Source organism: Ascaphus truei, chromosome 3 (genome assembly GCF_040206685.1).
Source record: "Ascaphus truei isolate aAscTru1 chromosome 3, aAscTru1.hap1, whole genome shotgun sequence".
NCBI lineage: Eukaryota > Metazoa > Chordata > Amphibia > Anura > Ascaphidae > Ascaphus > Ascaphus truei.
This window is the reverse complement of record NC_134485.1, coordinates 19,754,826-19,777,009: the sequence shown is the minus strand read 5'-3', so window position 1 is coordinate 19,777,009 and position 22,184 is coordinate 19,754,826. Positions and strand designations below refer to the sequence as shown.

The window sequence follows — 22,184 nt, the reverse complement described above, 5'->3', positions numbered from 1 at the left end:
ACCTCACGCGTCTGGTTCGCCCTCATTGGCTGAACCGCCGGCAGGGGCGTGGCCACGCATCCGTCGCAAGTTCCACATACAATTTTTTTTTGTATGTGTGAAAACTTGCAGTGCAGCGCGGCTGCCAAATGCGCGCCGACGCATGTACTGGGCCCAGATAGATTGGGGGCGGTGCTTGTGCGCACCCGTGCGCTGTGGAACGCAGCCATAGAGTATGAGAATCTGAACCAAACTTTCCAAAATTTCCAACTTTAACAAAACAAAAAAGCCCGCTAATATTTTTGTGGACATTGGGATCAAAGCTATACTCGGAGTAAAATATTTTTTTTTGGTTCTTTTTAGTTAAGTCTATTTTTGCTTAAGAAAAAAAAAATTGCTATCTAGAAATTGCACCTCGAATACTGTACAAATATTATGTACGTCTTTAAATGTTAGCGATATTTACTGAATATCAGCATTGAACTCACTCAGAAACATTTAAAGTGACAAATATATACCGTAACAAAAAATAGCGTATTAGGTAACAAGTCTGTGTAACGCAAATTTGAAATGCTTATGCCTCGTCTGTCAACGATCACCCAGCCAACCTTTACATACAATTCATTGCATGAAGGCTTATTTAAATAATTTTATACAGATCACTCCATGAATGTATATCACATTAAATCTATTGCTGGATATTAGGACAGTGCACCAGCGTTGGGTATAGCCTGCAGTATTCGCGTTCTGATCAGATAGAACACCCGTCCAGTTGATGATTTGCATAACTTTTTCCATCTCTCTCAGAGGGCAGGAGATACACTTCAGTGGTTGGGGAGGCAGTTTTTTTTTTTTTTTTACCAACCTGTAACCCAAAAACAGATGCACAAAACGATTTATCTACAAGACACCAAACCAGATGCAGATCACGTGCCCTCACTAAAAAACAAAAACAAATATATTTCAGATTCCGGTTGAATATGGGAGTAATTCAACATCCACTGACGCTACAGGACGTTTTTCACCAAAATCCCCTTGGAAGCCAGTGAGGATTTTTGACCAAACAAACAGCCACTTTGCTGGATATAGAATGACTCCTTATATTACCCATTGTTAGCAATACAGCTCAACCCCGTTATAACGCGATCCGTTACAACGCGAATCCGCTAACTGTATAACGCTCCCAATTTTGTATTTATGAATACTTTACAACACGATTATTGGTGTCTTAAATACTTTATTGTATAATACATACAATTGTACATTATTTCTAACGCGATCCGCTTATAACACGATGTGATTCTTTGGACCCCAAGCACAGCGTTATAAGGGGGTTGAGCTGTATATTGTTTGCATTATTTATACTCTTTATTACAATGTATTCTTCCATATTTCTTTCCACCCTTGACCCCCAGTTTGTCTATTGCCCATTGTTAGCAACCTAATGGCACCAAAAAGCCCAATCTGTTTTATGTCAACGTTCCGATTGGGGCAATCCGAGTCATAGAGGAAGAATTCTACAATCCGAGATTTTGGGCAGTGGAAAGTTCTGCACCAAATCGGCCAGAGAGACTAATTATTAAATAGTAACTATTACAGACAAAAGAAAGCTAGGTATATGACCACTTGAGATTCAGGGATTTAAATTATACATTAGAATAAAAACATTTACACCAACATATTAAAGCAAAACAACCAAAGCATATTTTGCCCAGAATAGTAATAATCACCTCAGAACAGGGAACAGCCTACTCAAATAATACCCTGCCTAGATTAAATGCCTTAGACCCATTCCTTCAGCAGATAATGTTCTGTTCTTTCAGCATAATTACGGAAATATTTATATTTTTCATGTGTAACACCCCTATCTACCCGGCTACACAAAGATAGAGTGTACACAAACCCTCAGTCTCTGCTCTGTCCTGACAGGGTTTAGACCTGCTCCATCAGACTTGCTTGCTCAGTGGATTACCTTTGATCTCAGGGTCTCTCTCTGTGGGTCCAGGACATGGCTGCAGTGGAGTGAAGAAGTGAACAGGGCACCAGGAACTTTTCAAACACAGGTCTCTTTATTGGGTGCAGCAGCATTTCCATAGGTCCATCAGGACAGGTTCTCAGTGTATTCACACTTATATATTTCCATCCTCCTCCAGACAGGAGTTGCACGTAGGCAATATAGAATTAGCACCTCAAGCCTTTCATTGAACGTGGGGTCTGGATTCACCCCCCCCCCCCCGGGGTCTGGATTCACCCCCGCCCCCCCGCAAGAGTAGCTCCTCTCAGTCAGTCACATAATTCAAGGACCCTACACTACCATCATCCCTGTCTGGGCACTTCACAAAGGGGAAGCCGTCTCTTACCCCATAGGCTTGCTTGCACTTAGTGAATCCCTGAGGTCAGGGATTCCTGCAGAGATCTGTTCACCCACCCCAAGGGGTTTCACTACCCCCCTTGGGTAGAACTAAATATAATTTGATGGAGTCACATATTTATACCAGGGGAGTGGCCAGCTCCCCTTACCCCAGTAACTGGGCAGATCTGGTTACAGCAAAGGCCACTCATCTTGCATGTGACTCCAGCATCTTCTAGACAGGATGTGCCCGACAGTGCAACAATATAACATAACTAGGGATGTGATCTCACCTGCATAACCTGGTGACTAGTTAATCCTGGCACTGCCTGCAGCTTACCAGGGCTGACATGCAGGGCAAGGGGAAGATTCTATAAGGGTGCTACACATGTAAAGCATTGTACATGTAGCCCCTGGTAAGGCCTGTTTTAGCATGCAAGCTAGGGAAGTTCAACTGGGGTTTACCAGTTACTTGAACAACCAGAACTTTCTTAACTCTCAGTCATGCCCATCAGACTAAGGCCTCGGCCAGGGTTCCTGCTGGCGTGCGGAGGCGCGGTGCTTTCCCTGGCCTTAGACAGCGCGCCGCCTGGGGGCGTGTCGGGGGCGTGTCGGCGGGCGGGCCAGTGACGTCACGGAGCTGGTTCGCCTCTCATTGGGCGAACCGCTCACATGACCGGCCCTGCGCTCCGGCGAGCGCTGAAATGTAAAATTCTGCTAAGACCTATGCTTCCGCGCGCTTGCGGAAGCGTAGGCGAGCCCCTACTAAAGCCGCTCTCATTGCGGCTGTAGGGGCTCACAGGTAAGTACAAGCGCGCCTCAGCACGGGTCAGCGCTTAAGCGCTGACCAAGCCCGAGGCATAACAGGTGCCTGGATATTGCAACAATATAACTTAGCTAGGAGCCAGCTCACATGCCGGGCCGTGTGCAAGGGGTTTAACCCTAACACTGCCAGCAGCTGCCATAGGCTACATAACAGGGGCCTAACTCTAGCACTGCCTGCTATTACCAGGAGTTATGTGCCAGGCTATTGAAAACAGCAGCGGGGCTACATACATACATACATACATACATACATACATATTATATATATATATATATATATATGTTTTGATTTACTTACCTGCGTGCTGTCCCTTAATGTCGTGTTGCAACCGGTATCGTATGGTCTGTTATTGCTTTATGGGATAAGCACCAAAACTTATTTACTTGCATATGGTGTGCCGGCTGTGCATTGGATTATAAATAAATAAATATAAATATATATGTATATGTATATGCAGTGTTCGACAAACCTATACATTTGCTCGCCCCGGGCGAGTGGATTTAACCCCCGGGCGAGTAAATATTGGCCCAAGCAGCACACGTTTGGTACTAGGTGGCGAGTAGATTTTTTTGTGTGGCGAGTAGATTTTTTGGTGATTTGTCAACCACTGTGTATATGTATATGTATATGTATATGTATATATATATATATATATATATATAATACACACATACATAACCCTCTGCTAAAACCAGGCCCGTTTTAGCATGCAGGCTAGGGCAGCACTCTGGCAGTGTAGAGGTTAAACCTGTTACACATGGTCCTGCATGTGAGCTGGCTCAGATAAGATACAATGTTGCAGATCCCAGGCACATTAGGCATGACTCAGAGCTAGGAAAGTTCTAGTAGGCCATGGGACCGGTGTGGGGTGGGGGGGGGGGGGGGATAGATTGCTAAAGCATGTTTTGCCCAGAGACAGAGAAGGGGAACGTTTGACACCCCCTGGTATGAGGTGAGGACCCACCCTAGAGTGAGAAAGAGTGTGCTTGGGCAGATTGTACTAGTTGCAACAAAGGTTCCCATGCTGCAGGGATAAGTATTATAGGCTAAAGCTGTTAAATTCTGGGCATTATTGAAATCCCTGTACCGATTGGATAATGCCCGGAATTTTAACCAATCAGCAATGGCCCAGAATTTTTGGCACCCTGCCAAGTTTTTCAGCCAATTAGCTTTCAGTTCTCATTCACAAAGAGTGAGATCAGTTCTTAGACAGGGGAGGTGATTGAACAGGAGGCAGTAGCAAGGCACTGACTCCTCCCTCAACCTGCCTGCAGCCAGGCACTGACTCCTCCCCCTCCATGCAGCCAGGCACCGACTCCTCCCCGTCCCTACAGCCAGGCACTGACTCCTTCCGCTCCCTGCCTGCAGAGAGCTCGCACAGGTGTGGGGAAAGGTTTGTGTGTCTGTTGTGTGTTTTGTGGGTGTAATGGGAGCCAGCAGAATGTTTTATTGGTGTGTGTTTTGTGGGTGTAGAGGGGCAGCAGAGTCTGTTTTCTTGGTGTGTGTCTACTATGTGTGTGTAGAGGGGGTGCTGCACTCTTTGACTTTAGTGTTTTGTGGGTGGAGGAGTAGTGCAGTGTTGTGTGTGTGCGTGCATTGTGTGGGTTAACAGGGGGGCTGCTGGTGTGTGTTTTGTTGATGTAGGGGGGCAGCAGTCTGTTTTGTTGGTGTGTGTGTCTGCAGACTGTTTTGCCTGCGTAGAGGGGGGCTGCAGTGTGTGCGTGTGTGTCAGTGGGTGTAGGAGGGCTGCAGAGTGTGTCTTGGTGTGTGTGTGTGTTTGCAGTTTTGTCGGTTTACAGGGGGCTGCACTGTGTGTTTGTGGGTGTAGAGGGGGGCTGTTGTGTGTGTGTGTGTTTTGTGAGTGTAGAGGTTGAAGGATGGCTGCAGTGTGTTTTGTGAATGTAGAGGAGGGGGCTGCAGTATGTTTGTGTATATAGAGGGGGGGGTTGCAGTGTGTGTGTATATGTACAATTTCCTTTTAATAAACTTGCAGTAAAAGCATAAGAATGTACACAATGCTAATAAAAAAAATCAATACGACTACAAAAGTGTATCTTTTTATGAAAATGGAAAAAAAAGCCTACATTTAGTTTATAATAGTAATAATCCCCTCAGAACAGGGCATTACTGGCCAATAATGCCCTGGCTGGATTAAAGTCCCTCGCGAACTCTTCCAGGCAGGGCATTATTGGCCAGTAATGCCCTGTTCTGAGGGGATTATTACTACTATAGGCTAAATGTAGGCTTTTTTCATATATAATAGACACTTTTGTACAGTTATATAGATGGTTTTATTAAAATAAAATGGTAAATACATAAAAGCACCTCTACTGTATATACGCTTACACTGCAGCTATCTATATCCACATACTGCCGTCCCCTCTGTGTACACACACACACACACACACACACACCGCTGCCACACACAAACACAAACTGCAGCAGACAAACTCTGCAGAAGCTAGACACACACTAGATAGATAGATAGATAGATAGATAGATAGATAGATAGATAGGATAGATAGATAGAAACTACAGCTTCAAACAAACTCTGCAGGCAGACTCAACTCAACTGTGTCAGGCGCTGAGCTATGTGCATGGAGGAGTCCCTTCCAGGCTGCTGGTTCCTGACCAATCCCCTGACCTGTCCGAGAGCCGTTTCTGCCTCCTAACCAATCCCCTGCCCTATCTCAGCTATTCTGACAAAAGGAAAAGTTGATTGGCTAGAAATAAACACTTTGCTAGCTGCCAGAAATTCCGAGCATTACTTAATGAATAATGCCCGGAATTTTAACCAATCAGAGAGCAGGGATTTCAATAATGCCCGGAATGTAACTGCTTTAGCCTAGAATTACAAGTAATCTATTGCATGCACATTCTACCACACTTGGCTCAGATAAATGAACATTGGAAAACTAAAGCAGAGGTCATATTCATTACAAAAAAAATAAATAATATTAGACTAATGTTCTGAGTCACCGTCACAAGATCAAAGGCAATTCAATGGTTTGATGCCTCACGGTTTTAGTAAGTGACTTTCAGAAACACATACGCTAGACTAGGCATGAATTAAGGAGGTTCTCTGCTCATCAACCATGGTCTATAAACAGCATAGGCTATTATTGCTTGTAGTGTATGTATGTATGTATGTATGTATGTATGAATGAATGTATGTATGTATGTATGAATGAATGTATGTATGTATTGGTTTTTACCATCAGCTACAGTAGGATCTGAGCAAGACACATTGCTTATTCCTTTCATTGTCCTATGGTCACAGACACACAGACACACAGACACACAGACACACAGACACACAGACACACAGACACACAGACACACAGACACACCGGCGTGGGGAAAAACAAACAAAAAAAACCTCTTCTTAAACAGGAATATACCGCAGAACAGTTACACACCTGAAAAGTTGTAGATTTTTTAAAGTAATATTAAAACATGAAGCTATATATGCCCTTAACTGAATGCATGTGCAAAAGGTTTTGTACCTTGGCTGTAATGTACAGGCCTATGTCTATTATATAATACAGGGGGGTTCAACTCCAGTCAGGTTTTCAGGATATCCTTGCTTCAGCAGATGTAGCTCTATCAGTCCCAGAGTCTGATGGCTTCCACTGAGCCTCTGATGGAACCACCTGTGCTGAAGCTGGGATATGATGGCAATCTAACCTGTTGGGGGCCGGGGCTTGAGGACTGGAGTTGAGAACCCCTGCTATAATACTTAGAAACATGATGATGAATGTAATTCATTGTAACACAATGGGATTTTTGGACACTCCTGCTGTGGGTTAATAAAATAAAATTCAATTACCACATTACATTCAAATAACAAAAAAAAATATATATATATTTTTTTATATATTGGTTATTATCCTACTATTTTTCTATATGAATTTATTAGTCTACTAGATACAGATAATAATGGATACTGTTGCTTTAAGATGTTAGAATGGTTTACTGTATGTGCCGTTCAAAGCTTACTCATTAAGCCAGAAAAATCCTCCTACCCATCAGCAATACGTAAAACAAGCTAGCTCTGTAACTGGTCTTTTTAGTGTGCCAAGATTATGTGCAAAGTAGTGAAATTCATAGTGGTATTTTTTTTTTTAGCACATTTAATGCTGCTACCAGGCTCCCATCCCCTTTACATTGGCCCGGCTTTGCTTATCCCCAGTAAATCTCTAAATCCTATTTATTTTGTATGCTTTCTGGTAAACGTTTAAAAGCCTCATGCCAAACGATATGTTCTCTTAGTAGCGTGATTTGTAATTTATACCATGCAGTAATTGTGGACACCGCCAACCTATATCTACAATCATCATCGTCTGGCCTTCTACACTAAAAAAAAGGAGGAACAAAAAAGGGGTTAAAGGGAAAACTGCGTTACAAATGCTCGCACAGTAAGACCATCCCTCCAGGAGGGGGAAAAAGGAAGGGGATTCATGCTACTGTATGTATCTAAAGTGTAAAAAAAATAAAAAAAATAAACATGCCATTCTCAACGTTAAAATAATAATAATAATAATAATAACTACATCTCACATTCACATTTTTATATTTAATTTTGTATGACCATGTTCACAATGTTCACAACGTAAAGTCAGCTTTTAATTAGTGCTTCTTTCTAGTTAATCTGTATATTGCCTGCATATTTTAATATCAAATTGGTAGATAATTTTTTCTTTCGGAGGCACAAGATTAGGAATATGCCTGTACATCTCGGTAATAAAAGATAGCCTGGAGTTTAGAGACGGAAGCAAACGCGCACACCGCCGTGCTGTGTGTTCCAGATATTGGGCTATGGATCTATGCGGTGGTGTTCCTGGGTAATCCGTCTTTTTAATGATATTCCTATCCACCCAGGTGCCACTTGCTCTAGTGTGGCAGTGACGCGGTCCCTCTATTTTCTTCCCTTCTGTGCAGGGTACGTGACCCAATACATGGTATGTTTTCCGTAGTGTGGTGTTAATAGCCATGCTCAGCTCGTTTCTGTGTGTCCTCCATATATTACTAGGTGTATCTGTTTATTACATAAATAAAGTGCTGTTCCTCAGAGAGTTTGAAATTGCTGAAGGAAAAAAAAAAAAACCCATGACAGGACTAAATCATCATCAATACTAGGCATGATTCATAGTTAACTAATGGTGACCCATACATGTACAGTAGCCAACTGGTTGTACTGTATAAAACATATCTATTTTATTATATTCAAATTCAGAACAGTGAACGGTACATTGAAATGTATTACAAATGTGCGAACTAGCTAATGCATCTACTTAACAGGATGCTGCCGTTCTGCACACCGTTTACACCTGTATAACAACACACACACACACACACACACAATATTTGGTTCTTGTTTAATACTACATGGTGCAAGTAATTTTCTAATCACATTTTAGAAAAGAAACAAAATTGCGGAATGTGTCATTTCTCGAAATATCCTGCAGACTTATTCAATATATTAACATTCAGTTAAAAATGCTGATATATATTTTATTTATGACATTTGCCGTGCCCAGTTTTCCTTTCTAAATAATGAAAAGTAAATCACTCCCAGAAGGAATATTCCACTGGGAGAGACTGCAACAGCAATGCCCTGTGGAAAACAGAGCAGAAAAACAAATTATAATGGTTTTGTGTGATCAAACTTGTTGCACTTGCTTAACATTGACACATAAAAATATTAAAAAAAAAAAAAGGGGGTCATTGGTACAGTGTTGGGAGAAAAAGAAATGGATGTACCACAGAAGATGGGATACCATAAGAAAACCCCTCCCGCCCTCCCGGGCCCATCTCCTGCAATGCGTTATGGCGATTGCAGGTGGCATTTGAAAGACTTCTAAAACCCAGGGCTACAAGGGAAGCTCACGCAAAATGATGCCACAAAAAAAGGAGTCTTCCAGATGAAAGGGTTTTGCAGCATCCTTAACCCTGTCCCTGCCTCACTGACATTACAGGCCCGTCTAGTGGCAAAAGGGATTAATCTCCAGCCACAGCTCATGCTAAGCCTGCTTCGCCCGTCATTACATTTTCCCAGACAGGATACAGTTAAGCAGAGGTGAAGTCCCCCTCATGCAGCCATTACTCCTTACCATTCTTTTGGGGCTGCAATTATTTGCGACTAGAGTTGTTTTTTTTAAACATACATCAAGCTTTTTCTTATCCCTTTTGCATGATCAGCGTTTTTTTCACGTATTTTGTTTCCCCTATTCTGCACAACTCATTTTTCTATGCTATCAGAATACACGGCATCATGGTCGCACCTATGCTCAAAAAAAAAAATATTGAAATCAAGATACGTTGGTCCAGCTTATTGGTCTTCCCGTGCCTCCCACCCCCCACCCCCCTCACCCATTTCTCTGCATCATATTTTTTCCATGGACTGCGACACCCAAATCCATATCTTTTTCAGGGGGCAAAAATGATATTTCGCACTGATACTTAAAAATATAGGGTATTCGCCACTGTCCACACACGGCAATCTTAAAATACAAAATCCCACTCGAGTCATTAGTAGCTGCAAAAAGGGAGGAGAAGACACAAAATGAAAAAAAAAAAAAAAATTCAAATAACTGTATTCGTTCATAATTCCCAACTTTATCAATATACTGGGAGGAGGCATCAGCAACAAATTATGTCCTTGCATTATTTAATGCAACTGGGTGATATAATGGTTTTTGACAAATAAAAACACATATATATATATATATATATATATATATATATATATATATATATATATATATATATATATTATGCACATACACACATATACATATATATATACACACACACATATACACACACACACACACACACACACACACGTTATTTCTGCTGCAGTGTAGCCAAAATATTAAACCACATAGTATTTTATTTCATGCATCAAACCGCATGAGCAAACAGCCAATGACAGGTGACTCTTTTGATCGGTGCTTCAATCAAATAGAATTTAGCTGAGCCAAAAGCACAGATATGGTAATGTTAATGTGTGCAAGTTAGATATGCGCGTAGATTACAGGATGCCACTTTTCTAGGTAAGCCAGTTTAAATGATTACAGGGCGATTTCTCAACGTAGCCGTAATAACTGGCACTTTATAGGGGTTGCTTTTCCGCACACATAATTCAAGGAGGTAATTATCCAGTATTCCACGGTACCCTGAACACAAATCAGCAGACATTATATCAGAAAATATTGTTAATATTGCTCACCATTCAAGATGCTCTGGAACAAGAAGATAGCCAGTATCCACATGCCCCTGCTCCTTGTTTCAATCCTCCCAGCTGTATGCTTTGCTTTCCACTCTCGTTTTCTTGATTTCTGTTTCCCAATTTGCCAACTGCAAGCTAAAAGAGAGAGAGAGCAGTCCAGCTTATTATGCTGGTGGCTATGTTGCTGCTTGTAATATGCGTGGATGTGTCTGATTGTCCTTAAAGCAAATGATCAGTCTATCCTTTAGCTCCTGTTCTCCACTGACACTCTTGCTGGCTTTCTGTTTCAGAGATGCAGCTTGTGCAAATAGGGAGGCGGGTGCTTTAAACCCAGGTGTGTTGTTAGCTAAAGGAAACAGCAGTAGGTTTGCAGAGTCAGGTCCACAGGTGAAAAATCTTTGAATGCAGATATAAGATCATCCCTGGTAATAAAATCCAGTCCCCCCCCCCAAAATCTGCAAGAAATCAGGCTTTAATCACACACACAACCTTCATCCACCAGATCCAGGCAGCAGGCAAGCAGACAGGCACATCTTTCCTCTCCTTCAGCTTTAATCACATTGATCCCTCTGCTAACCTTCTCTGCCTCTGAGCAGAACAGAGGAAAGTATTAACCCTATCATAGGCCACCGTCAATCACAGCCGTTTGCAAGCAGCTGAAGATATCCATAGCGAGAAGAGCACCACCAGAAATCAATGGAAAAAACCCGAAACTTTCTGCATATGTCTATTCTGTTACTGTATGAATCCAATTTCTAAAAGATGTATTTTTTTTTTCCCTTCCCATGTCCATTTTTATTGGTGCGATTCGCTGCAGGTTTTTATTTTTTTTTCCCCCAGTGGGATGGATCCAGTGCACGTAAATCCATACAAGTCTTTCCATAGGAGATTCTCATTATTCGGTCACATTCTAAAATACAGTCAATCTAATGTTGACAATATTTTATGATTGTGGTGTGATCAAAACAGGTAAATATTTAAGTATTGTATGTTTTTAGTATAAAAAAAAATTGGGCAGGAAATGCTAACAAATGCATATAGTGTACAGTACAATAACGTGTACTTTTTTCAAATGTATTTGGCTATTATAGTGTTGGCTACATATTTCATATTATCGTATGTTGTCAGCGTTATAAATGACCATTCATTAATTTTCTTATTTCATTTTCCTTGGTTATTTTACAGGCAGATAAAACTTTTCAGATATCATATCATGTAAGCTGGGTGGACCTGACTTGAGGATACCCTGTGATGTTGTGTATCTTGTGGTTTGTGGCAGTAATGTTCAACATCCTGACAAAAGGGGTAATGCACATTGAATGCACTGAGGCCTAGTACATCAAACGGCGACATGGCAAAATTACATATTCGCGACCAACAATATGCGTTATTTTTAGCTGGCAGTCATCAACCTGTTTCCACTTATAATAATACATATTTTAACACACGCACTAAATATATTGGAACCGGCCACAAATGGAATAAATAACACAAGTTTACTCATTGTGATGCTACTCATCAAATGGCGATACCTGGCAATATAGGTATAATGCCAAAATGTAACACAATTTTGTATCACACACCTGGCTGACATTAGGCCTGTCTTGTCTATGTATATAAAGGCCATTATATATGTAACCCCCTTGTAAGTACATGCAGCTGAAACACGCACTGGCCCCTGCCTGGTTCCTCTCCGTGGGGTTCTCAGGAGGTGACTTGATAGATCTGGCCTCATCCAATGACACTGGACTCTGGAGAGGAGGGACTAGAGAAGTCTTTAAGAGTCACTGGCAGAGCATGCGGGGGCAGAACCGTTGCGACCCTTTGGGCCCTCTGTGCGATATACTGTAAGTGGTCAGGAACCAGTCTGTGAACGTTACAACTCTGCGAACGCTGGGTGATCAAATCGCAGATTGAATCCAGGAGTGGAGCCAGAGCTATGTAGCAGTCTGCCTGAGATCGAGAAGCATGAGCAGCTACTGAGGGGATCCTCATCACAAGACAAGCAAAGTGGTACTGAACACTTTGTGAAGCACAGGCCAGCTTAATTCAAACACTAACAACAAGAGCTCCAACGATGTGCCGGCCCCTATACACAGGCCCATAAGCACATTGTCGGATGGTTATGAAGAGAGAAACGGGTATACACCTGTCAAGCATCTTGTAGAAGTTTATATATGTAACATGGCCTCCCGGCAGTTACTTCTTGTTCTGGGCTTTTCCTCTGTCAGTCCTGTTAGAAAAGGCAGTGGAAAGGTTAATTCCTTCAAAAGGTGTGTATGTGTATTCAGCCTTGAATGTGTAGCAATATTCGAGGGCGGGCCTTGCAACCTGAGGATGTCAATCAAAGGGGTGGATATTGGTTGGAACGCCCCCTGGTGTGTGTGGGCCAATCTGTATCTGGCTTTGTCTTGTAATGATTCAAAGTTAGAGACACTCCCCTGAGATGTTCAAATTGAGACATACCTCCTAAATTAAGAATCAGTTATTCAGTCAGTTGAGTCTGTGATCTACAGAGTGAGGGGAGTGATTCCAGGACCTCTCTCTCTCCCTCCACCCATGCCTGGGTTGGAGGGAGGGGGGCCAAGAAGGACATGCACCTAGCTAGGGCTCTGAGCTACAGAGTCAGGAATATGCTGTGATACTGTAATGCTGTGCTGATACTGCAATTAAACTACAGAAAGACACTGCTGCGTGGCTTTATGTCTCTGGTATGAGAAGAGTGTCAGTGGGGGTCCCTCCTCTGAAGACCCCAGAGGATCCCTACTGGCTGGAGGCACTGCACCATAGAGAGATGACAAGCACAAGGTAACCTGTTCCACCCCCTGTTCCTGTCCTGGCTCTCCCCACACCACCGCGGAGCCCTGAGCCCTCCTGTTACGAGCAGGTATACAGCACCAATACCCCTGAGAGTAACCAGAAGGAGAGTACCCCCCCCATTTCACTTAGGGGGGATGGGATAAAAGGGTTACATTTGGAGGCGCTGCAGAGATGGACTGCTCCCCAGGACAGGACAGGACAGGTTTTATCAACAGGACAGTTTTCCAGGGACAGGAACCACGCAACGGTGTCAGAGACTTTGGCAGTTTATTGCAGACCTTGCAGAGAGGGGATCTCTCCCTGACACTTCCTCAGGGAGGGGGTCACCCTGAAAAGGACATTCTTCTATGTGGGGCGACCCCTGGTGGCTATGTGCCAAGGAGTGTGCTACCCACATACAGTCGCTAGCCTGTGGGGCGACTCCCTGGAAGGGCTATGGCCGGGGAGAGTGGATACCCACATACACGCCCTCCAGGCGTAATAGGATTTGGGACGACTCCCTGGGGGGGCTATGTCCCAGGGAGCATGGTACCCTGCCTATCCTGAGTAAACCGGAAAAGGATGGGGAATAACGGGTCCCTGAAGCTACACCAGGGAGCCTGCAGGCCCAACCTGGTACTGCAGTTGGGGCGACCCCTTGGGGGCTATGGACCAGGGAGTGTGGACACCATTCTGTACTCCCCAACGAATTTTCGGCGAGGGGACAGGGCCTCTGCAGTGAGATCAGAGACCCCTGTGCACGCAGGCTATAACAGGACTATTGCTGTCATGGTTCGGGAGACGTTCCCTGAGGCTACCCAGGGCGCGTGGAACTCTGCAAAAGAATTTGTGCTTTACTTTGCGTGGCCCCTTATGGAAGAAAAGTGGGTCACGCCTGTCTCACAAGTCCTCACAGGATGGCGATTTTGCTCTTGAGACCGCGTGGTGATGGACTTTGTGCGTTAAAATGGCGGCTCCAGATCACTGGGGGCCGCATGGACTCTGATAATGCTCAAAATGGCGCTTCCCGCCTTCCCAGGGATGCTATGTGCTCTTCTGCAAAAGCTACCACCACTTGCAAGCTTGTGCTGCTCTACAGCTTGCAGAAACTGCGGGACTATTGAAACCTCTCCCCTTTGCTTGCTCTGATTGGACTGTACAATTTACCAGGGGGAGGAGCTGGGTGTGCCTTGAAGGAGCACACAGGAAGTGAGTAGCCATATACCATCTCACTCTCACCACTGCTGGTTGTGTCTGCAAGCTGCCTTATCTGCTCTACAATGCCAATTATTCCTGAGTACACAGACTATGTTCACCACTTGCCTGGCGGAGTAGCTGTGATCACCAATGATGATGGGACTTACCAGACGCTGGGGGTATGTGCCATATGTGGGGCTATGGGAAAAAAACTGCAGGCAGCAGCGCAGTGTGCTACATGCAAAGTGCCCTATTTTCAGCCTTACTCCCTGCCACTCTCTGGTGATATCGTACCTGCCAGTGACCAAGAATCATCTGCAAGAGGTGCCGCTCTGTTGTCCTGTTCATCTTCTGATGCTGATCCGGTGAGCTGCTCTGTGAAAGGAGATCCTACAGAGGCTGATGACATCTTTGTGGTCCCTACCATTACCTCCACCGTACCTGAGTATGCTGCGGAGCTGCAGGTTCCAGTGACCGTTGCCCGTGCCTTCCGACAGATCCACGCTGCCAGCGCGGGTGCTACAACCCCTGAGGTACCGGTCGGGACCTCCAACGCTCCCGAATTGCCGCTTATCCTATCGGTGCCTTTTCGTAAGGCTGGCACCAATCCTGATGTCCGCGATGTGACATCACTTACCCTCCGCCGCAAAGATATGCGCGAGGCCCGCGTAAGGGCTGTCGCGTATGTGAGAGGCGGAACGCCATTACGACGCGCTGGGGCTGCTGGGAGAATTTCTTCCGGGAGTGCCAGCCGGCACTACTCGGGATGCCAGCCCCAGTGTACTTGTTGCTGCTCCATCACCGGGAGAAGGGAAGTCCGCAGAAACGGCCGGCCGGATGGGTGGGACTTCTGCTGCTACCTCCCCGGTGAGTACTGAGTCTGTGGACTATTTTTCCCTGCCCTGCTGGGGGATAAAAGAAGAACGGCGCTCCCATAATGTTGCAGTCGCTGTTGCGGCTGAATTAAGTGCTGCTAGAAGCTCTGGCCTACAGAGCCTTGCCGGGACTGTGGACGCTGTTATGGCTCCGCTCAGGGAGGTCTCCGTAGTCTCCCGCTAAAATGACTATAATGTGCCCGGTCCGCCCTGCCCTGTTCCAGTGCTCCATGATGCTGTCAGCCCTAGTGTTAACTCTGTGATTCCTATGCCTGTGTCAACTGTAATGCCTGATGCCCCCATGAGTAATGGTGGTAATATACCTGTCATGCATGTCACACCTATGTTAAGGGTAGCACCACAAGGGGAGGAGGGTCAGTGCAAGGCTGCAGAACAAGCTGCAATACAGAGGTTGCTAAGGGAATGGAAGGTGGGGCGTAGCATCTACATGGACAGGGTAGAATATATTTCTGCTGATGGGCATAAGAGATGTTATTCCATAACCGTGTCTGACAGTCAGGGCAAAATGGTCAGGAAGCCTGACCCAGCTCATTATTATTAATGTGTTTCTCTTACTACAGAGGTAGTAAATGTTCTGTTCATTCACTGTGTTGCCATGATATGTCATGTACCTGTGTTATGCAGTGTTTATGCGATTCTGTTCTGCTGAAGTGTACAGTTTTGCATGTTGATTTACAGGTGTTGCACAGCCAGGTAAGGTTATACCTGCTGTAGTCCAAGCCGGGACGGTTGGAGTTTTACCAGAGGGAGAATGTAACATGGCCTCCAGGCAGTTACTTCTTGTTCTGTGCTTTTCCTCTGTCAGTCCTGTTAGAACAGACAGTGGAAAGGTTAATTCCTTCAAAAGGTCTGTATGTGTATTCAGCCGTGAATGTGTAGCAATATTCGGGGGCGGGCCTTGCAACATGAGGATGTCAATCAAAGGGGTGGATATTGCTTGGAACGCCCCATGGTGTGTGTGGGCCAATCTGTATCCAGCTTTGTCTTGTAATGATTCAAAGTTAGAGACACTCCCCTGAGATGTTCAAATTGAGACATACCTCCTAAATTAAGAATCAGTTATTCAGTCAGTTGAGTTAGTTGAGTCTGTGATCTACAGAGTGAGAGGAGTGATTCCAGGACCTCTCTCTCTCCCTCCACCCATTCCTGGGTTGGAGGGAGGGGGGCCAAGAAGAACATGCAGCTAGCCAGGCTCTGAGCTAGAGAGTCAGGAATATGCTGTGCTGCTGTGCTGATACTGCAATAAAACTGCAGAAAGACCCTGCTGCGTGGCTTTATGTCTCTGGTATGAGAAGAGTGTCAGTGGGGGTCCCTCCTCTGAAGACCCCAGAGGGTCCCTACTGGCTGGAGGCACTGCACCACCCAGAGATGACCAGCACAAGGTAACCTGTTCCACCTCCTGTTCCTGTCCTGGCTCTCCCCACACCACCGCGGAGCCCTGAGCCCTCCTGTTACCAGCAGGTATACAGCACCAATACCCCTGAGAGTAACCAGAAGGAGAGTACCCCCCCCCCCCATCTCACTTAGGGGGAGATGGGATAAAAGGGTTAACATTTTTTTTTTTATATATATATATTGTGTATGTGAATGAATGATACTCCCATTCAGGAATCATGTTATATTGAGGTCTAAACTGAGCTACAATATAAATACTCTTGTTTTATTTACAGCACTGTGGCCTGTTTCCATGTGTCTGACCTATGGTCACATATTTCATAAGAAATAAGGTGGGTGGACTCTGGCCCCCACGTTAGCTGCAGGTGTTAGTTTAAGATAAAATTGAGGGGTTATATTGGAAGCACTGTTGAGATTATTGTAATTGGTGTGATTCTCTCTCCCTCTCTCCCTCTGGCAGGTTCCTCTCAAACATGACTGTGATGGACATGAGAGCAGCCAATAATATGAGGGAGAGGAGCCTTTAAAAGGGAAAGGCAGCCATGTTGGATTATATATGCACGGACCTGGTTCATTCGAGGTCTGCAGAGGGAGTGCACGTGTACACTTTGTGACAGGAGCTGAGAGCTACAGTTCCAGCGTGAAAAAGAGATCATGCGCCGCTGGAGGGGACCCGTCGCTGGTGTCATTGTTTGCAAACTCACAAAGCACTACTGAGATTCATGTTTTGATTTATCTAGTGTGGTACTACAGACTATAAGTTTCCCAGTTGTACGGTCAACATTGGCACGGTTACAGAAGTCATTAAATTAAGATGGTTGCCCCATAATTCCTCTGCCACCATTTTATCGTACCTCACCATGAACGTGGTTATTTTAAGTAATTGGTGCTTGCGGGATGGCCAGATGGAGAAGTTAACGAGTCTGGTTAACGACACTGGCGACAAATTTCTATAAGTCTGGACGCCATGGTTGGCCAAGACATCCCAGGAGTGGAGAGGGCCACAATCTGGCAATGATAGAGATAAATACGTTCTCGTTTGTGGGGTGGAGGAGAGTAGGCTGCTGTCCGCCTACAGACGGGGCAAGAAAGGCCACCGGGGGTCAGAGAAATCCCGAATAAGATACAAGGGCATTTGTCCTCCACATAGGAGATGAATAGGGCTCCTGAGGGCATCGTGGAAGGGCGGCAAAGGAGTGATCCAACACCCGTGGTGAGGAGCTTGTTCAGATAGACGGGTAGCTTGCCCAGAAAATATTTGAAGACACGACAGGAAAGATGAACTTTGTGTCTAGATTCAAGTGATGATCAATCTAGTTCTTTAAGCATTTCTCAGTGATGTGTGTTGTAGTTACACTGGAGATCAAAATGGCATATTGAATTGTACAGGGTATCAAGTTTGCTAAGGTGGGTTTGGGTGCCGAGCCATATACTATGTGCCCATAGTCGATAATTGGCATTAGCATCTGCTGTGCGATACGCTTTTTGACAAGCAGACTTAGGGAGGATTTGTTCCTGGATACACCTAGTTTGGCATAGGTTTTGGATGTCAATGTATCAATGTACACCCCAAATGTTAAATGGTAGTCAAACCATATGCCCAAGTATTTGAAACTAGTAACAGGAGTTAGGGTGGTTTTACCGTTGGTTCTGATCTGGAGCTCAGTCTTTTGAAGCTTTAAAAATGTAGCCTTGGTCCCAAATACCATTGTTACAGTCTTGTCAGTGTTTAAAAACAGTTTTTTTGGAAAATCCAATTTTCAAGTCTCAAAAAGTTAGATTGAAGTATGTGTTCAAGGTTGGAGAGTCTAGGGCTGTGTGCATATAAGATTGTGTCATCTGCATAATTTGTATTGAAGCTCCCTTGCAAGCTGTAGGAAGATCATTGATGAACACTGAGAAGAATAGGGGCCCCAGAACAGAGCTTTGCGGGACACCACAGGTGATATCCAAGGGGTCGGAGTTAAAACCTGAGATGGACACATGTTGGGATCTACCTGATAGGTATGCAACATTTCCTCACCATAATGGCGACCAATTTGAGTGAGTGGTGCACACGGTACGGCCTTGATCATAATAAAGCTTTGATCCTAACAGTCCCAGACACTGCTGAAGCTGTGACTATTAGTGGGGTGCTGAGAGCCGCAGCTCCTTGGGGGAAGGGCCCAGATAAAGGAAAAAGTGTTGTGCTATTGTACCAAGACTACATGTGTAATGTGTTGCTTCGTCCGGCAGCCGGAACGCCCAAGAGCCAGATCTGGCCAGTGGATGAGGGACTGCCATGAGTCTGTACCCCCGACAGACATAGTGAGAAATTGCCTGTGTTTGATAAAACAGACGAATCCTCTGGAGAAGTATCAGAACTAATGAATGCTATGTGGGTGGAATAAGTGCCAACCGAGAATGATCTGGAGAAGCACTGGGGATTGGTGCGGTGGCCACCTAGGAAAGATGCGCCAAGGGAGTGGAGCATTGGATACGCCTTCATAATGCCCACCCTTTTAGAGAAAGGTCACAGAAAATGGCCCCTGTAGATGTAGAAGACATGAGACACCACTTCCAAGAATTGATGGAGGCAGGTATAATATGGAAATCCTGAATCTCGTATGCTTCACCAATATTGATGACCCGGAAAAAAATTGGCACAGTAAGGATGTGTATCGACTACCACACCTTTAAAAAGTGAACCACTCCTGACCTGTGTATTGGATACTATCAGATTCCTATGTGCGAGAAAGACAACCTTCAAATGCCCCTTGGCGTTTTATCTGTTTGAACGTATGCCCTAAGGAGTGTTAGGAGCCTCTGCCACATTCCAAAGGCTGATGAAATGGATGGTGGGGGACATGAACATGCTGGAGCTGCTAGTGTATCTGGACAGCCTAGTTTTTGGAAGAGCATGAGACTCGTCTAGTGAAAGCACTGAACCGGTTGAATGAGAGTGGATTAAAACTCTCCTTGGACAAGTGTCAGTTCTGCCGAGCATCCGTCACCCATGTCGAACATATCGTATCTGAAGAAGGGGTGGCAACTGATCTGTCCAAATTGGAGGCTGGTCCATGCTCAGACAGTTAACAGAACTATGGTCATTCTTGGGGTTCTACGGATATTATCGGCGATTTGTGAATAACTTCTCGGCCATAGTACAGCCATTGACCCAACTGACAAAAGGTTACCTGCCATCTTCGGGACATTTTGGCCCATGGAGCCACCAGTCAGAATTAATTTAAGATGAACAAGCCATTTGGTGATAGGTGGACTTCCAAGTGTGAGGAGGCCTTCAAAGCCATCAAGGCTCACCTCACTAATGCGCCAGTACTGGTGTATGCCAACCCACAAAAGCCTTATATATTACATGTGGATGCCAGCCTGGAGGGACTAGGGGCTGTATTATATCAGGAACAGTCCGAGAAACTTTGGCCTGTCGCATTTTTGAGTAGGGGGTTAGCCTCATTAGAAAATAATTACACAGTGCACAAACAAGTTTTTGGCCTTGAAGTGGGCAGTAGTCGATAAATTGCATGACTACAGTACCTGTATGGAGCAACGTTTGTGGTACACACGGATAAAAATCCTCTCACATATATTCTCTCCTCGGCTAAATTGGATGCCACTGGTCATTGATGGCTATCTGTATTAGCCAAATACAATTGTAGCTTGAAATATAGATCAAGAAGACAGAACATTGACGCTGATGGATTGTCTTGGATTTGCCAAGATACCCAGGAGACTAAGGGGTCATGCAGTAAGCAGCGGAAAATTGCATTCGCCAGGGGTTTGAATTTGCCATGTTTTTGGCGTGTTGCCCTCGCTGTATGCAGGAAGGGCCGAATCCCTGGCGAATCACAGCGAGAGCAACATTGCCAAACATGGCGAGTAACCGGTGGCGAGACAGTGTGCCTGGCGAGAAGCTGCCGAGAAGCCGTCCCCTGCCGAGATGTGTCTGCAGCAGAGGGAAATCCGCCGCTCTCTCTGCGCAAACATCGGCACATGAAAAAATCTTTTAAATACAATTTTATTCATAGTGTACATGTGCAGGGGGTCTCCGGAGCTGAACCGCATTGGTTTCAGGTCCGGGGACCCCCTGCTTCCCGAGATATAGGCCCCGTTATGAGGTGCCGGTATCCCTCTGCATTTAAATGTCCCGATCACGTGACCGCAGAATGTAAACAAAGCAGAGGGATTCCGGCACCCCATAAAGGGGCCTGTATCTCGGGAAGCAGGGGGTCCCCGGACCTAAAACCAAAGCGGTTCAGCTCCGGAGACCCTCTGCACATCTACACTATGAATAAAATACCCATATCAATAAACAATAATTCCTTACCTTTGCGGCTATGTGCTATGGTAACGAAGCAGCATGAATATATTTTTAATAATAGTGTACTGTGAGCAGGGGGTCCCCTGAGCTGAACCGTATTGATTTGTGGATCAGGGACCCCCTGCTTCCTGAGTTACAGGCCCCGGTATGTGTCAATGGGCCCCTGTGCCCCCCCCATAAATACATGATTTATTATTTTACATACAGGGTTAATACCCCAGGCCCACGAGAGTCCCCGGTGGGCCTGACGGGTCACCTCACAGACCTACAGTAGCCCAGCACCATGTTTCAAACAGGGTCTGGAGGCCTACGGGTGGTCCCCGCCAGGCACCGTGGTATCCGCGGGTCACCGTGGGCCACAATGGGGTCCCCACGGGTAGGCCCGCGGCTGTCTGGGTGGCCCTGGTCAGACCCACAGGTGTCTGAGGGGCTTCGGGTGGTTCCCACGGGGGTCGGGGGCCCACGGGTGGTCCCTACGGGTCCGCGGTGCCCCCACAGATGTGGGGCCACCGGTTCTTCCCCGCAGGTGTCCCCCGTGGACCCGGCAGCCTGGTACCTGTGAGAAGCCCGAGGAGACCGCAGGTGGTCTCCATAGGTCCCCCGCAGACCTGAGGAAACAACCCTGTATGTAAAAAAAATAAACATGTCCTATACATTAAATACATCAACCCCCCAACACATACAGTACAATAATGTGCAAAATAACTACACTACCGACACACTTTATTAAAGTGTGGCCGGTACCGCAAGCCGGGAGATTTCCCGGCTTGCTAGTGGCCGCCCCTCGGCATGCCGCGTGGTCACGCGTCTTCGGGAGCCTGCGCCCCCTGCACGCGCGTCCAGGGCTCCCCGAGGGAGCCCTGGTGTCCCGCGATCGCGGGACGGCGGCAGGGCGTTCCGGGGGACCCGGCGGACCCGGCAGCGGTAGGGAGAGCGCCCCGATCGGAGGGCGCTCTTCCGCTGCTTCGGCGCGCGCCCGTCACCCTCGGGCGCGCGCCAGGCTACTGCTGCGGCCAAGAACGGGCAAATGCTCGAATAAACTTGGCCGCAGCAGTATTATCCAGATAGGGATAATAGATTATTTGCCCATTATTAAACACATAAAGTAGCATAATAAAATAAATAAAGTTCTACTGACCTCATCAATAAGAAGCCCCCTCGCCAGCAAAATCCGTGTCCTCCGTTGCCAA

At 45.7% G+C, this 22,184-nt stretch overlaps 1 protein-coding gene across 4 annotated transcripts in view; it reads right to left on the bottom strand.

The window, feature by feature from the left end:
- Nucleotides 1–11,097, bottom strand: part of DSCAM (DS cell adhesion molecule) — a 587,331-nt gene extending 576,234 nt beyond the window's left edge. For 3 of the 4 annotated variants that reach the window (XM_075593710.1, XM_075593712.1, XM_075593711.1), the window contains exon 1: nucleotides 10,390–11,097. In XM_075593710.1, coding sequence (XP_075449825.1) covers nucleotides 10,390–10,432 — 43 coding nt within the window. In that variant the 5' untranslated portion in view covers nucleotides 10,433–11,097. The remainder of the gene's footprint in view (nucleotides 1–10,389) is intronic. The other variant, XM_075593713.1, reaches the window with a different exon arrangement.
- Between the last annotated feature and the right edge of the window lie 11,087 nt (nucleotides 11,098–22,184).